The 14,818-nt window shown below is 38.3% G+C and overlaps 2 protein-coding genes across 3 annotated transcripts; one reads left to right on the top strand and one right to left on the bottom strand.

Moving 5' to 3' along the window:
- Positions 1-362: 362 nt before the first annotated feature.
- On the top strand, positions 363-5,406 carry LOC126782255 (O-fucosyltransferase 39). Its single transcript, XM_050507473.1, has 10 exons — positions 363-669; positions 1,599-1,694; positions 1,798-1,879; positions 2,024-2,094; positions 2,224-2,312; positions 2,428-2,631; positions 3,082-3,349; positions 3,865-4,092; positions 4,212-4,409; positions 4,924-5,406. Exons 1-10 carry the CDS (start codon positions 529-531, stop codon positions 5,131-5,133), a joined length of 1,587 nt encoding a protein of 528 aa, XP_050363430.1. The 5' UTR covers positions 363-528; the 3' UTR covers positions 5,134-5,406.
- A 1,680-nt stretch (positions 5,407-7,086) lies between these two features.
- LOC126790526 (mechanosensitive ion channel protein 2, chloroplastic) lies at positions 7,087-14,581 on the bottom strand. Of its 2 annotated transcripts, none has more exons than XM_050516834.1 (14): positions 14,536-14,581; positions 13,760-13,995; positions 13,612-13,671; positions 12,998-13,161; positions 11,817-11,940; positions 11,557-11,654; positions 11,004-11,117; positions 10,851-10,911; positions 10,348-10,497; positions 10,148-10,258; positions 9,757-9,924; positions 9,488-9,601; positions 8,785-8,841; positions 7,087-8,359 (listed from the first exon to the last, which is right to left on the bottom strand). In XM_050516834.1, the coding sequence occupies exons 2-14, from the start codon at positions 13,835-13,837 to the stop codon at positions 7,472-7,474; spliced, it is 2,187 nt and encodes a 728-aa protein (XP_050372791.1). In that variant the 5' UTR covers positions 13,838-13,995; positions 14,536-14,581; the 3' UTR covers positions 7,087-7,471. The 2 variants fall into 2 exon arrangements, with proteins under 2 accessions (XP_050372791.1, XP_050372871.1); XM_050516914.1 differs by having other exon boundaries at positions 13,760-13,938; positions 14,536-14,569.
- Positions 14,582-14,818: the final 237 nt, after the last annotated feature.

The raw sequence follows: 14,818 nt of genomic DNA, 5'->3' as shown, positions 1-14,818 counted from the left end.
GCACAAGAGACCTCATCATCACCACTCTCAACAATCAACCTAACGGTCCAAAAACCTCAAATGCTTTCACTGTGTTGGTGTTAAAGGCCTTGTTAAAGAAAAAACACCAAACAGAGCTTTACTAGAACTACTGTGTTTGTTTTGTTGATCACCTTTTTTGATGTAACCACAATCTTTAATTCTCACATCAACCCACCTGTGCCTTCCTGCAAAATGACACAGTCCCCACAATCAATACAGAGCTAAGAGGCCAGGTGTCCATCCAAAAGTGCCTTTACTCTCTCTCTCTCTCTCTCTCTCTCTCTAAATTGCATTGATAGTGATTGCTTATATTTGAGGCCCCTGCTTCTTCTTCTTTCTTCAATTCTTGTTGTTTCTCATTCTTCTTATTCTGGGTTTTGGTTGTTTTCTCTGCCAAGCAAAACCCATCAGTAAAGAACCAATATTTTTTTCAAGAACCTTTCTTGGTGTCTGGACTTGCAGATCAGTTTGAAGGTTCAAGAACCCTTTTTTTGTTGTGGTGGAAATATGGGGCTGAAGCTTCAGTTCCAGAATGAGTACCAGTCTCCTAGAGGAGGAGCAGTTGGTGCTCTTTTGCTGTTACTGTTTCCCATTTTCTTGCCCAGCTTGTTCAGCCCTTTTGGTCATGCTTCACCTTCAATGCTCTCGGTATTGTTCACACTTTCTTGGTAGTTAGTTAACGAATAAGTTTTTAATGTTATTTAGCTTCATCTGCTTATTTTAACCAGAACTGAGTTTTTCCAGTTTCTTATTTTGAGGGAAAATGTTGCATTGGTTGAAAAGAATGTGGCTATTTGTATGTAGCTTTGTTCTGCTTATTTTGACTATGAGGTTTCGAAGTGTCTTATTTGAGGGAATTATGCACTGGTGAAAAGAATGTGGCTTTATTTATAGTTGGCTTTGTTCTAATGTCTGGAAAAGGAAGACTTGAGGATATATTCTCTCTATGGATTATGCAGTCCTTTGATGCCGTTTTGGTGAATGTAATCATAAAGTTGTATTTGTCAAATATAGAATGGGAGCTCTTTCCTAGTTTTGAAATGGAACTAAGAAGTCATGAGCAGTATATTTCCTTTGATGGTGAAATGATTATGCAGATGATGGGTGCTGGGGCTTTTAGTAATGTAAAATAAAAATTGTGTAAAGGAACTTAATCTAACTATGGTAGTTCCTTTGACTAGCTTGAAGAGTGGACCGGACCTCATATAGCTTTAGGATTTGATTTTTTTAGTGGCTTTTTCAATAGCCATTTCGTGCATCAACAAACTGAAGATCAAAGATTATTGCTGGACTTCTCTGTGACTTTTCGTATTAGATTTGGAGCTCAAAACCTTGTGTTTTATGCTATCAGAAACCAGAAAATATAATAGGCTAACAAAAAAAAAGAGAAACCACATCGAAACAGAGCAAAAGATGGAAAAGAGTGCCAAGAAACAGTTTTTTTTTCAAAGTTGTACTTTTAACTTTACAATGCATAATATCTGCTGATTTGCAGTCTGTCTACTGTCTCAGTGATTTTATACATGCATTTGCACCTATCCAAAACTCAGCATGAATTAAATAGATCACATTTGCAGGAATGGAATGTGATGGTGAAGTCGAATGCACAAGAAGGGAATGTTCCAAAATCTAGGCACCAACGGCTTCTCAGGAGCGCTTTACAACGCCAAACTGTGAGTAAGAGTTGATTAAGTAATACATTTGTTTGTTAATTAACTTAGCTCATTTGTAAGCGGTAAATTTATTGTTTGAAAAGAAATTCTTTTGTTTGTGTAGTCAGAAGAAGAACTGTCGGCGTTGTGGACACCGCTGGCCAATCAAGCTTGGAAACCTTGCCTAGAACCATCAATAGCCCCTTGTAAGTATTTTACAGAAAACACTTATATATACAAATGTATTATTATTATTATTATTATTTTTAAAGAATTATCATAGGGAGGTACTCCTGTTTTTTTATCTTTCAGTGTTAGTTTTACCCAATTATTTCTTTTATCTCATTCAGCATTACCAGAGAAATCTGAGGGATTCATCCAAGTATTTCTTGATGGAGGGTTGAACCAGCAGAGGATGGGGGTAGGTATTATAAGTGTCTAGTTCCAGAAAATAGCTATATTTGTTCTTGTTAAGAATTTTCAACCTTGTCTTGTGTTCTTCCACATTATATGACTTCTGGATTAACTTTTTATATTGGTGTGTCTGTAGATATGTGATGCAGTTGCTGTTGCTAGAATACTGAATGCAACTCTTGTGATTCCATACCTTGAAGTGAATCCTGTTTGGCGAGATTCAAGGTACTTGTATTGGCCAACTGTTTTTCTATCTTTCAATTGGTTATAAAAGATATTGGTTAATCTTAATGTAGAAATTATCTGATATTGGTTTTCCTTTTTCAATATTTCTATGCAGCTCCTTCATGGATATATTTGATGTTGATCATTTCATTAACGTATTGAAGGATGATATATCCATAGTTAAAGAGTTACCTTCAGACTTCTCCTGGAGCACAAGGGAATACTATGCAACAGCCATCCGAGCTACGAGAGTTAAGACAGCACCTGTTCATGCTTCAGCCAACTGGTACCTGGAGAATGTTTTGCCTGTACTTCAGAGGTCAGTGGTTACCTGCATCTGCTTATTTAAATTTCAGTTTTCCTAACGAAAGGGTTGGTAATTTATTACATGAGAATAAAGGTGCCCTCAATCAATGAAAACATGGCTTTTGGCACCTGGTATGTCTCAAAAGCTGCGTATAGTTCATGTGATATTTCAAATGCCTAATATCAGTTTTAGCATAATTGTCAATGCAATATTATGACCGTTTGTTAGTTTTCTTTCTTTATTTTGTGTTTTCCCTTGGGGCTTATTTTTATCTTTTACTTTTGGTAATTCTACCTGGTGACAATGATTATAAGCTCGACAGTTCTTTGGGTTTGAGGGGCTTATAATGACCTTTAATTGCTGCCTGGGTCTTTTTCTCCCCCTAGTCTGGGTAGGTGTAGGAAATGGATAATTATAATTTCCAATTTGAGGTTTGGCAACTGACTTATTTGTGGTCTCCAGCTATGGAATTGCAGCAATTGCCCCTTTCTCTCATCGGCTGACGTTTGATACCTTACCTATGGACATCCAGCGGTTACGCTGTAAAGTGAACTTTCAAGCATTAAGTTTTGTCCCACATATAAGAGCACTTGGGGATGCTCTTATTGACCGCCTTCGGTATCCATCTGACAAAAGTGGAGGAATTGCCAATCACCTGCTGGAGATGACTAATCTGAAAAGCAAACAAGGGAAGGGGAAATTTGTTGTTCTACACCTGCGATTCGACAAGGTATACTTGATGCTTATACATTCGATTTCTCTGCTTTCCTTTTTCTTCCGGTTTTCTCTCTTAGGTTCCCTTTTTATTATGTAGCCTCTAACTTGCAGGCTACAGAGATACTTAAACACACTTTGCTCTAGGTGCTAAACTAACATTTAAATCAGACCTGCCATGCATACAGTGAACGATTTTTGAATAACATTAAAGCCTAATGGCCAAACTGAAACTAAAATTACTATTCCAACTTTAATAATTATGTATCCAAAATGTACCAATACCTACCCTTTGGGTACCAAACTTTGATTGGTACACTCAGTGGCGGAACCAGAAGATAAATAATGAAGGGGCCAAAAAGAATTACAAGAGTTTTTGAGGGGGCCAAAGTATAGGAATTAGAGACTTTTATAGTAATTATACATGGTTTAGTGAAGAAATTTGACCACGTTGGGGGGCCACAGCCCCTTCTGGACCTAAAGGCGTTCCGCTACTGGGTACACTCATCTCTAAATCTTGTCATTCTGCAGGATATGGCAGCTCATTCAGCTTGTGATTTTGGTGGTGGAAAAGCTGAAAAGCTGGCTCTAGCCAAATACCGCCAAGTGCTTTGGCAGGGAAGGGTCCTTAACTCCCGATTCACTGACAAAGAGTTGAGGAGTCAGGGTCGTTGTCCGTTGACTCCAGAAGAGATTGGGTTGCTGCTTGCCGCATTGGGATTTGACAACAGTACTCGTCTCTATCTTGCTTCGCACAAGGTTCACAATGTTCCTTCTTTTGAATTTGTAGCTAATAAGCGATTGTCAATTGGAAGTTCATGTTTAATTTTCACTAGTTCCCCTCATTTATTTCACCATAAATTGTTCCTTTTATTAAGGTATATGGTGGGGAAGCCAGGATTGCAAATTTGCGACACTTGTTTCCATTGATGGAAAACAAAAAGAGCCTTGCTTCTTCAGAAGAACGTGCACAGATCAAAGGAAAGGCTTCACTGTTAGCTGCACTTGATTATTATGTTAGCATGCACAGTGACATCTTTATTTCTGCTTCTCCAGGAAATATGCACAATGCACTGGTAAGACTCTCTTTTCAATTTCTAGAAAATAATTGAGAAGTCTAGGGTCATATTTGCGTTAACATGGCCAGTATGATGTTTTACACTTGGCGCTGTCACCAACAACAATATAATTGATCAACATGTCCATAGTGGAGTTCATGGGACATCTTTGATTCATAACTCTCGAATAGGGGAAAAAATAAAGAAAAAAGATGAAACCTGGGAAATGAACAGTACATGCAAAGATGGAACATATTTAGCTAATCTTGGGACAACATCTATTTCTCTACGAAAGATATTCTCTTCATTTTTCTGTTTCATCCAGTTACCGAGTCAATTGAAAACAAAATTGAAGGGTAATCAGTGATGACTAATTTGGTGAGTTGTGTTATGTTCTCTATACTTTTCATATATGTTATGGCAATTATAAGTTATTTATCAAGAGGTTCCCACATGAATATGGTGCCGCGTGTACTTTCAATGCACTAGTTCTTTTAATTTTTTGAGGTAATAACTTCTGAGGTGTCAACAGGTAGGGCATCGAACTTACGAGAACTTGAAGACTATTAGGCCAAGCATGGGCTTACTGGGTCAACTCTTCCTTAACAAAAGCATTACCTGGTCAGATTTTCAGCAATCAGTAGTAGAAGGCCATGAAAACAGACAAGGACAGATCAGGTTCAGAAAGCCTAAGCAGTCGATTTACACTTATCCTGCCCCGGACTGCATGTGCCAAGCATGAGGAGACTATTGGGAAATTGAAGGAGGCTACCTTCTGTATCTGATTCTTGTATCACCACAATTCTACTAGTAGTATCAGTAAATAAAACGATCCCCATTTCTCTTGCTCACTATAGGATTTATTTGGAATAGGTACAATAGGTGTTCTCTGGATGGTATTAGCCTATTAGGTAAAAGATAGCGTACGAGGGGGTTTGTAGTTGTCATTATGTTTGAATATTACTGGTTTATGTAGGATTACTTCCATACATAGAAAATATGTTTCTTTCTTCGAGTAAGATGGTGTCAAGTGACCAATTCCAAAGCAGCTTCACGAGTCAAGACTTCGGCATGCTCAGCAGAGTAGATTATTATGGGGGCTAGCCCCTCCAGCTAACTAAAGTTTTTGACCACTTGGTTTCAGGATGGAATGAACCAACTGGAAGACGATTCTAAAATGTCCTAGTAGTTCTAAACACGGCAACCTACAAGCTTCTACCTACAAGCTTCTAAAGCAAAGTAACTTCAGTAGCAATCCTTGAGTACAGGAAAGTTTTCAAACCTTGCTTAGAAAGATGCTTAGTCCAGACCACATCTCCAATCTGCCAGTAAGATTAGTGTACAATTATTTCCCCTGTAGAGAAAATGCTTCTCCAAGAACAAGGAGATGCTGAGATGCATGAACTTCCACCATCCCAGAGGTACTTTGGGAAATATTTGGAGAATAGCTAGATGAATGAAGGAAAACATACCGATACATTGACTTGACCGAAAATTTTCCATCCTTTGCTAATCTCCAACATAGGCGATCATCAACAACCCTACGACTGAGAGGAATACTCAAAATGAGTTGAGCATCTGCAGGAGAAAAAATACCACAAATCTTTGTAGCATCCCATACACCCACACTTGACATAAGTTCACTAACCCACTCAACCACCTGACCTCCCGTCTGCTGACAAACTAGCCGCCCCAACTCACTGCCCAGTAGCCAGTTATCATGAAAGACACTAATATCCGACCCCGAACCCACCTGCCAAAAGGTATTAGCCTTCAGATGATCCCTGGTCGAAAATATACTTCTCCAAGAGAAAGGAGTTGCTTGTGTCAACGCTTCCCAAAAAGAACAATTGGGAAAATACCGACCTTTATACATACAAGCTATAAGTGAACTCGGATCAGCAACAATTCTCCATGCCTGTTTTGCAAGCATAGCAGTATTAAAATTAGACAAACTCCGAAAACCAAGCCCTCCAGTCTCTCTCGGATTACACAAAACATTCCATCTCTTCCAATGAATTTTGCGTTGGTCTAGAGTACTCCCCCACCAAAATCTAGCACACATCTGCTCCAAATCATCACAAAAATTTTGAGTTAACCTGAAGACACTCATAGCATAGCTAGGTAGAGCTTGTGCTACAGTTCTGATAAGGATATCCTTGCCAGCACCACTCGAACATTTCCCTTGCCAAACTAGAAGTTTCTCCTCCAACCTGCCTGTTTTGCTAACATTGTCTAGTTGAACCTATAATTAACCTCCGAAATCCTACCCCCCTCAGGATTACACAAAGATGTCCGGCGATTTGCACAGGTCTTCACAAAAACATTTTGTAAGACGGAAAACACTCATAGCATACGTAGGTAAAGCTTGAGCAAGTACTCAGATTAAGAACCTTACCAGCTCTACTCAATAGTTTTCTCTGCCAGTTCTTCAACTTCTCAGGCAAATATGTCTTTACTGAGAGGTTGCTGTTCTTCTCCGGCCAACTTAAGTAGGAATCATCATGATTCATTAGAGTCAACTTGCATTCCCAAAAGGCTACATACCTGAATATATTATGTAATCTGAGACATTCTAATTTAATACAACTGAACTCTACTCAAATGTGCCACAAACTCATCTTCAACTCTTCAAGCATAAAGTTCAACTAAAAAGCAAACATTGCCTTTACGGGAACATGCACTTGTAATTTACATCACTGTCTTAAGAAACTCGCACAAGAAAATCCAGGATGTGTATAATCCTCTTAACTATCATATAAAACCAAGACCATTTCCAAAAACAAAACAAAAATCCTACAAAACCAAGTAGATTTGCCTCAAAAAGGCTTACTTGATCACATTTTCAACTTTAAAGTAAACTATTTATATTCAACAGAAGCTTGTTTTTCTTTTTGGTATGTTGATGGCTCGATGAAAAAGGCCAACAAATGCTGCGCCATATAACAATGACAATACCAATAAAGAATACAGTGAATGTACAGAGTGAAACACAGCCTTGAAAAGAATGGCTGCATGGGGTGACTATCTAAAAGAGAGTTACTTGTCAACAGCCACAGCCTCCCCTAATCCTTCCTAAATCACTCATCAGAACTTGTACCTGGTCCAGCTGGAACCTGATCATTTTTCTTACCCTTATCAGAAGCATTTCCTTTCCGGAAAGAAGACAAATCATTTGTATCCGTGTGAGATGAAGGGGAAGCCATCTCTTCCTCAATAGGAAGGGTTCTCTTTGATCCCTCCAAGGCAACACCTAGAACTATATTTTCTTCCAGAGCTGGTCTTGTCATTGGTGACTCTGCAGCTGGCATCTTTTCACCTTCGTGTTTCACTGGGGATGTCATTGATCCACCAGTACTTGCAGATGAGGACAATGCAGGATCACTAGGATTGCTCTGAGTATTATCTCCTTGCTTTCTGCCAGATATCTTCTCTGTCAAATGTTCAGATAGTAGGTCCGCAGCCTTGAAGTCAGAATCAGACTTTTCTGCACCTTTGGAATGTGTCTTGGAATTCGACTTTGACTTGACAGTTGCTTTATCACCTACTTTGGGATCAGGAGATGACTTTGAAGCACTGGGGTCATCCTTGGGGATTGACATTCTGGCATCTCCGTTGGTCACAGAAATTGGTGCTTCACTGCTCTTGGAATCAGATACTGATGTTGCACCAACTTTAGCATCCACCTTGGGGTCAGGCGATGGCCGCACTGTTGCCTTCCCATCTCGTTCTCCACTGGTCTGCGCTGAACGACTTCTTTTTTTATCCTCTCCATTTATTTTGTATGAGGGTTCAATTAGCAATAATGGGCGGCTGGGGGATACTCCACCACGAGTATACATTGAGTCCGCAAATGGCATACTGTCCAAATCGGTATCACTATACATTTTCTGCACTGTACGGATTGGTGTGGCAAGTCGGGCCTTGTGATGGCTGATGACTCTTAGAAGATCCATGAGTATAGCTTCCTATTAGTCAGAGATTCACGAAGCTTAACCATCAATAGTGTGTTGGAGGCATATTATGATATAAAAGTCAAAATCTGTAAAGAATCTACAATAATTAAGGCAAGTTTTGTTTTAATTATCCAATTAATCAAAAGGTGAGGTCCCAAAAAAATTACAACAAATGAAGTTTCTGCCATGATGGGATAACAGCTCCGACTGCAATCCATTCAAAGTGATCCTCTAGCATCCAGTTATTCAACTACGCTTTGTATATATGGTCATACTGACTAAATGCATCTGGGTTCTAACTTCAGCATATATGTTGCTATTAAAAATTGGATTAGGCTAAAGCATTGAAAATAAAGTTTTAATTTCAGTAACTGCTTGGACTATTATAATCTAAAGCCTTCTTTACATTAGTAATTTCTGAACCAAAATGTGCTTACCTTGACACAGAGATACTCTTCATGATGTGATGTCTTCACAAAACAGGAAATCAAGATCTGCAAATTACGAAGGATATGGAATATCAATGCACATTACAATTTACACCCTCCCCCTCCCAAAAAAAAAAGGAAAAGAAGAGAGCATATGGTTTTGCTGTTTTCATTAACAAGAGAACCCAAAGTTGAGATGATAAAGAAAAGAGAGAAGATGAACTTCGACGGAGGAGAAACATACAGGATTCTTTAAAAATACAAACAACGAAAAAAGTCAATATATCTTATATTTTGTCTTGTTAACAGACTGACAGACCACAAAAATGCAAAATAAATTTTCCTTTTAGATTTGTTGTATCCTCTTTCATTTCCTCTGCCTCACCTGATGCTACATTCTCCAATACAGGCTCCCTTGTCTCTATCAAATGTTAACAAATAAGACAATGAAGAACAATAGCAAACAGTTGCCCAATCATCAGTCATATGCCTTCTGATTCTAGACTAGTTGTGTTGCTTTATTATATAACTTCACCATCTTGTTGTTCATTTCAGGACATTTTCGATCCTGCAGCAGGGCCCAAATGTCCTTCCAATAGAATTCAGCATTAACTTGAAAACCAGATTTAAGACTTGAAAAGATTCCTATGATGAGACTTAGACATGTCAGATACTGTAACTCGGTAAGAATTTAAAAGAAATTAGTACTGACCATGAGAGCTTGATTATCAGGAGTAACGTTTTCCAGAAATACTCTTCTATGCAACCTCTGCTGTTCAACTTGGGGATTCTTAGACAAGACTTTACGCATGTCAGCAACAATAATCTGAACAGATATAAGAGATATCAACAACCAGTCAAGCACTACTAATAAGTACTAAATCATACAGTAATCTTATGAACAATTTTTTTTTCTTTTTGGAAAAAAAAACAGCTTTTTATCACAACAAAAGGCTATATACAAGATTTCTTACTCCTTACATTTATCTTATGTACATCCAAGTGACTAATAGCAAGGTGAGTTTTGATGCGCCAATGAGTTTTTTGAGTGAGGTTTCTCACAACATTCACTGTGAACTTATGGTTTGGGATGTGTACAGCTTCACGATCTTCACCTCTTACAATAGTTGGCGACCACCAACCTACATGCTACATGTGACAAAAGGACCCAGATAACTATGTAACGTAATTTATAGTATCTGCGGATGTGGATAAAACCTCACCACCACAGTAATTTCACCAATGAATAATATCTTTTTAACAAAAAAAAATTATGCTGATATTTATTCACTTTACCAAGATAATGCAAGATATTTTTCTTTTCAGATGCCATTTTACACAAAGGAGGATTGTGGAGTGCTCGAATACAAACCTCAACCGTGCCAGATACTTCATAGCCTTCTATTTTAGTTTGAATCCATTCGTTAACAACAAAAGGGCGGGTCGCATGAATCATTGCGCTTGACAGGAAATTTGTAAATATCTACAGTAAGAACGAAATTATCGGTACATACATAACATATACTAGATATTTAAAGGGGAAGATAGGTAAAAGAAAATTAAGGGTTTTACCTCACGGCCAGCCAGAGTCAATAAGACTGTCCCAAGACCTCCTGCAGTAAGCCATTTTTGCGTAGAGAAGCCTAGCAACTCCATGAATAAGGAAACAGCAGCAACCCATACAGCAGAGTACACAGCTTTCCCAGCAAAACTGAAACCCATCTGTCCAAAAAGAAGAGCTAATTAGTAATACAGACAATTATAAAGCACTTGAGAGAGAGAGAGAGAGAGAGAGAGAGAGAAAGCACTCAGATATCCAAATTCATTATAGCCAATGCTATTTAGCTTTCGCAGTAACCAGAACTGGAATGAACAAATGTTGATGATATATGGGTGGCTTTTCAACAAATTATACACAAAAAACAAAAAATAAAGACCAGTGACAGAAAAGAGAAAGATAAGATATTAGCTTAAGGTAAAGCACATTAAAAAGATGTGGAGGAACTGACACAGGAACTAAGTCTAATGTTGGAACTGAAACAAATTGGATAATACTTATAGCACTAAATACTTACATTCCTTGTATCACTGGACTCGTTGCTCTCCATAAAGAATTTCTGGGTTTGTTGGATCAAACTGCTTAAAAGTGAAGTGTTAATTTCATTGCAGTGAATTTTCAGAAAAACAAAAAACAAAAAACAAAAGAGAAACAAATAACAAAATCTCACCTTGATAAACAATAGGCAAATGACAGAACAGTTGACAGTGATCTTATAAAGTCCAAAAGCCGTTGCTTAACTGCCTGACTAGCTTCTGTAGGTAGAACTACTGGATCCAATGCCCTGCAAGAAGAACCACTGTGATCATTACATTACTTCCAACGGTGTCACCACATGTTCTGTTGTGAATGAACTTCAGTCACCGAATTTCTCTTTTTTAAGGTACAAACAGTAATCCTTTAAAACAAGTTTGAAATTCTTATAATAGAGGAAAAGGAAGTTTTTGGTAAGGATTAACAGCTGTTACAACATGCTGAGTACATGGGTGAAGGTGAAGAAAACTTATAATGGTGTTAAATTTGGTGTTAAATTTTCTCTTTACCATAAGGTTCTAAATAAGTTTTTTGCCTAGATATCCACTTTAAACAAAATTCTTCCTTTAAAGAACTTATAGATTTTTATTATTTCAATATTGTTTTGGTGGAGGAAGTTTTCGGATCTTTTTAATAATTATCCAGAGGTAAAATTTAAAGATAACCACAATATTACAACACATGGAAACCTGCAAATGAGCATTGCTCCAGTCCATAGGAGCAAAGGTTGAATATATGAGTTGGTAACATAGTGTGTGTTACTCTTTTTCCAGCTGTTATCACTCTTCTGCAAGAGGTTATGAAAAACTAGTTAATATTCTCAAATGTAAATCCGAACCCAGAACGACGGAAAAACTTAACTACAGTAAGCATCATTATTTAATCCGGGTCAGTGATCACTATGCCACTATGCAAAACAATGATGGAACAGACATGTCGATAAACATACACTAAGGATGAGATTTCTGCTCAGACGCACAAGTGGTGCGAGACCCCATATGGCAAAAATAATGATGCCAACTGATGGAACCAATTTGAACACAAGAGGATAACCTTGCAAAACATCATATGACCTGCAAAATAAAAGACATACTGTTCACATAAATCAACAAAAAAGACAACACAGATCGTATAGAGCGGTAAAGTGGCACTATACACTACATTTATAAACATGAAAGCCTGCATTTAGATGTGCCAAGTGATCATACAACTCATACAAGCCTTGTGAAATCACGGAAACTATTAACCAAGCAATAAGCACTAAGATATCCTTCTAACTTGTCTAGACTTGAAAATTTGTGAGTAGTTTTATGTCATCTACATCGTTAAATAGAGGTAAAAAAAAAAATTTGTTGCTCAAAAGTAGGGAGGGGTAGCATATAATGACAGGGTCAAACATGAAACATCAAAGTCCACTTGCTGTAACTAATCCAGGTCACCATATATCAATTATCATACAGGGGACAAAGTTTGCAAAATCATCTTAAAGAAAAAAGGAAGATGGCCTTATGTTTTATTACTGTAACTAAAAAGTTTCATAATCAAGCCAAGCAATGTTTTTACCAAAGGAACTATAACAATACAAATAAGAGTAGAACAGAACACTGGAAAGAAACTGAATGTAACGCCAGGAAATCTATAGCGTAGTCAAATATAAATTTATAAAAAAAACAGACCCCATAGTGTAAGGCCTAATATATATATATACAAAATTTCTCAGTTGCGGATGTTCGCACTGTCCGTACGGTGCGGATACGGCGATTCCGGCGACGCGCAGGGACGGCACCGACCAGCACAGCCGCACTCCCCTCCTCCCGGCGCTCCTGTCTGTGCCGGCCGGAGCTGCAGCGCCAGCCTACGGCTGCCGGAATCTCGAAATCTTCGTACAGTGCCCAGAAATTTGAAATTTCGAGATTCCGGCCAGCCGGCGCTGTAGCTCCGACCGGCACAAACAGGAGCGCTGGGAGGAGGGGAGTGCGGCTCTGCTGGTCGGCACCGTTGTTGCGCGTCGCCGGTGGCCGGAATCGTCAAATCCGCACCGTACGGACGTCTGCAACCGAGAAGCCCTATATATATATATATATATATATATATATGAGTATCCGCACTAGATAAAATGACAAAAGTTACCTTTTAAACACCATGCTAGCCGTCTCTAAGCCATGTTGGCCAAATGATTGGCCTGATGCTATAGAAGAATGGCATTTAAACGCCTGACATCTGTGAGATGAAGTATGTATGGGCCTGTATACGTTCTCTGATAAACCAATGCTCCATGAATCCGGTTTCTGAAACTGTTAAAGACAGGGAAAAGCCCATAATTATTTTCCGAGTCTCCAAAGAATCCATACAATAAGAGAGCAAGTTTCTAGAACAATGTAACCCTAGCCAAACCTCTACTTTTTCATAACAGTTTTCCTAAATAGAATGTCAGCTTTCAAAAATCCACTCCAGACTAATGTCTTTAGTCTTAGACCTTGAAATGGAAACAAGAGATTTCTAATCACTCAAATGGGCTCTATAGTTCCATAAAGCCTGAGATATGACAGTTTTCCAAGGTAACCTTGTTAGAAGACTTTACAGTTTGGCCAATTGATGAGCCTGAATAGAAAATACATCATATAAAAGAGCATCTGCTTTTGGTTTTCCTTGTAATCATCACATGTTATTTGCAATATAAAGCTTGATTAACTTGAATTGTTTAGCTGTGGTCAGAACCTGAAGTGTTTAGAAACAAATCATACCGAGACTCGTGATGTAAGGGCAGTGCTTGATGGATGTAATCTGTCCCACCCTATTCCCCTCTTCAAAAAGACATGAAATTACTTCAAGGATCAATAAATATCAATTGCTGGATGATAACTAAAAGAGAAAAAAAAAATCTTGTAGTACCTTAAACTGTTTCTGGTACCCCTGATTCTTGCAAAGTCCCAATCCATGGGATAGTTGCAATGAACCAGTGAGGACCATTCTCTAATTGCAAAGAGTCCGTCAGATCATAAGACAACTCAATACTACCTAGCCTTCAGAAACGCAAGTGATACTGAATATCTCCAAAGGGAACAACCAATCTTCACCAACACAGCAACACAGAATCAGTGTACGCCAGTAAACGATCCTCACCAGCTCTGAAACAATAAGATTATTTTGTCACCGGAACACACGAGAACACTCCTAAATGCAACATCATACAACTGACCAAACACTAGAAATTTCTCAATGCATAAAGTAGCACCAAAATCGACAACTCAATCTATCACATTCCATTTCCACCACTCAATCCTGTGTACCATTTGATGAATAAGCAAAGGCCAATCTTTCGTGGCTTTGCGGCATTTACACTACTCCAATTCCACACTAGAATTCCAAATATCACACAACCCTACTAGTCCCAATCAATGCATCAATTCCTGAACTTTCTACATACCCAGAAACACCAAAACTTGCAAAACTCAAAATCAAATCAAAACAAACGGAACAAAGATTGAAACTTTAGGGTTTACAACACAAATGAATAGCATAATTCTCACTATTTCAATGCCCCAAAAGCTTAAAGCCCTGCCCAGTGGATTACTTGGCTTATACACTTGAGATTAACACCGAATACGAAATAAAGATTGAAACTTTAAGGGTTTACAGGGCTCAGAAATTTGGGTTCGAAAGATTACCTGGAACGACGAATTGAAATTCAAAGGAGTTTCGACGGAATTGAGAGGAGAGGAAATAAAGAGAGGAGCTTTTGTATTCTATTCTATGTTTATATTCGATTTTCTTGAGAAAATGTGGCGTTTAGGACACGTGGAATTTTAGGGTGCAAAAGAACTGAAGAGTATTCGTTTTTTTATCGCCACAATCAAGTCACTAACGATGGGCTAACTACCATTTGGAGAAATCCGAATCTAGGAAGGAATCCAATCAAGTCATTGTTTACATTCCGGTTTGTAAGGGAAG

Source organism: Argentina anserina, chromosome 1 (assembly GCF_933775445.1).
Source record: "Argentina anserina chromosome 1, drPotAnse1.1, whole genome shotgun sequence".
In the NCBI taxonomy this organism is placed as follows: Eukaryota; Viridiplantae; Streptophyta; class Magnoliopsida; order Rosales; family Rosaceae; genus Argentina; species Argentina anserina.
This window is presented reverse-complemented; position numbering and strand designations above follow the sequence as displayed.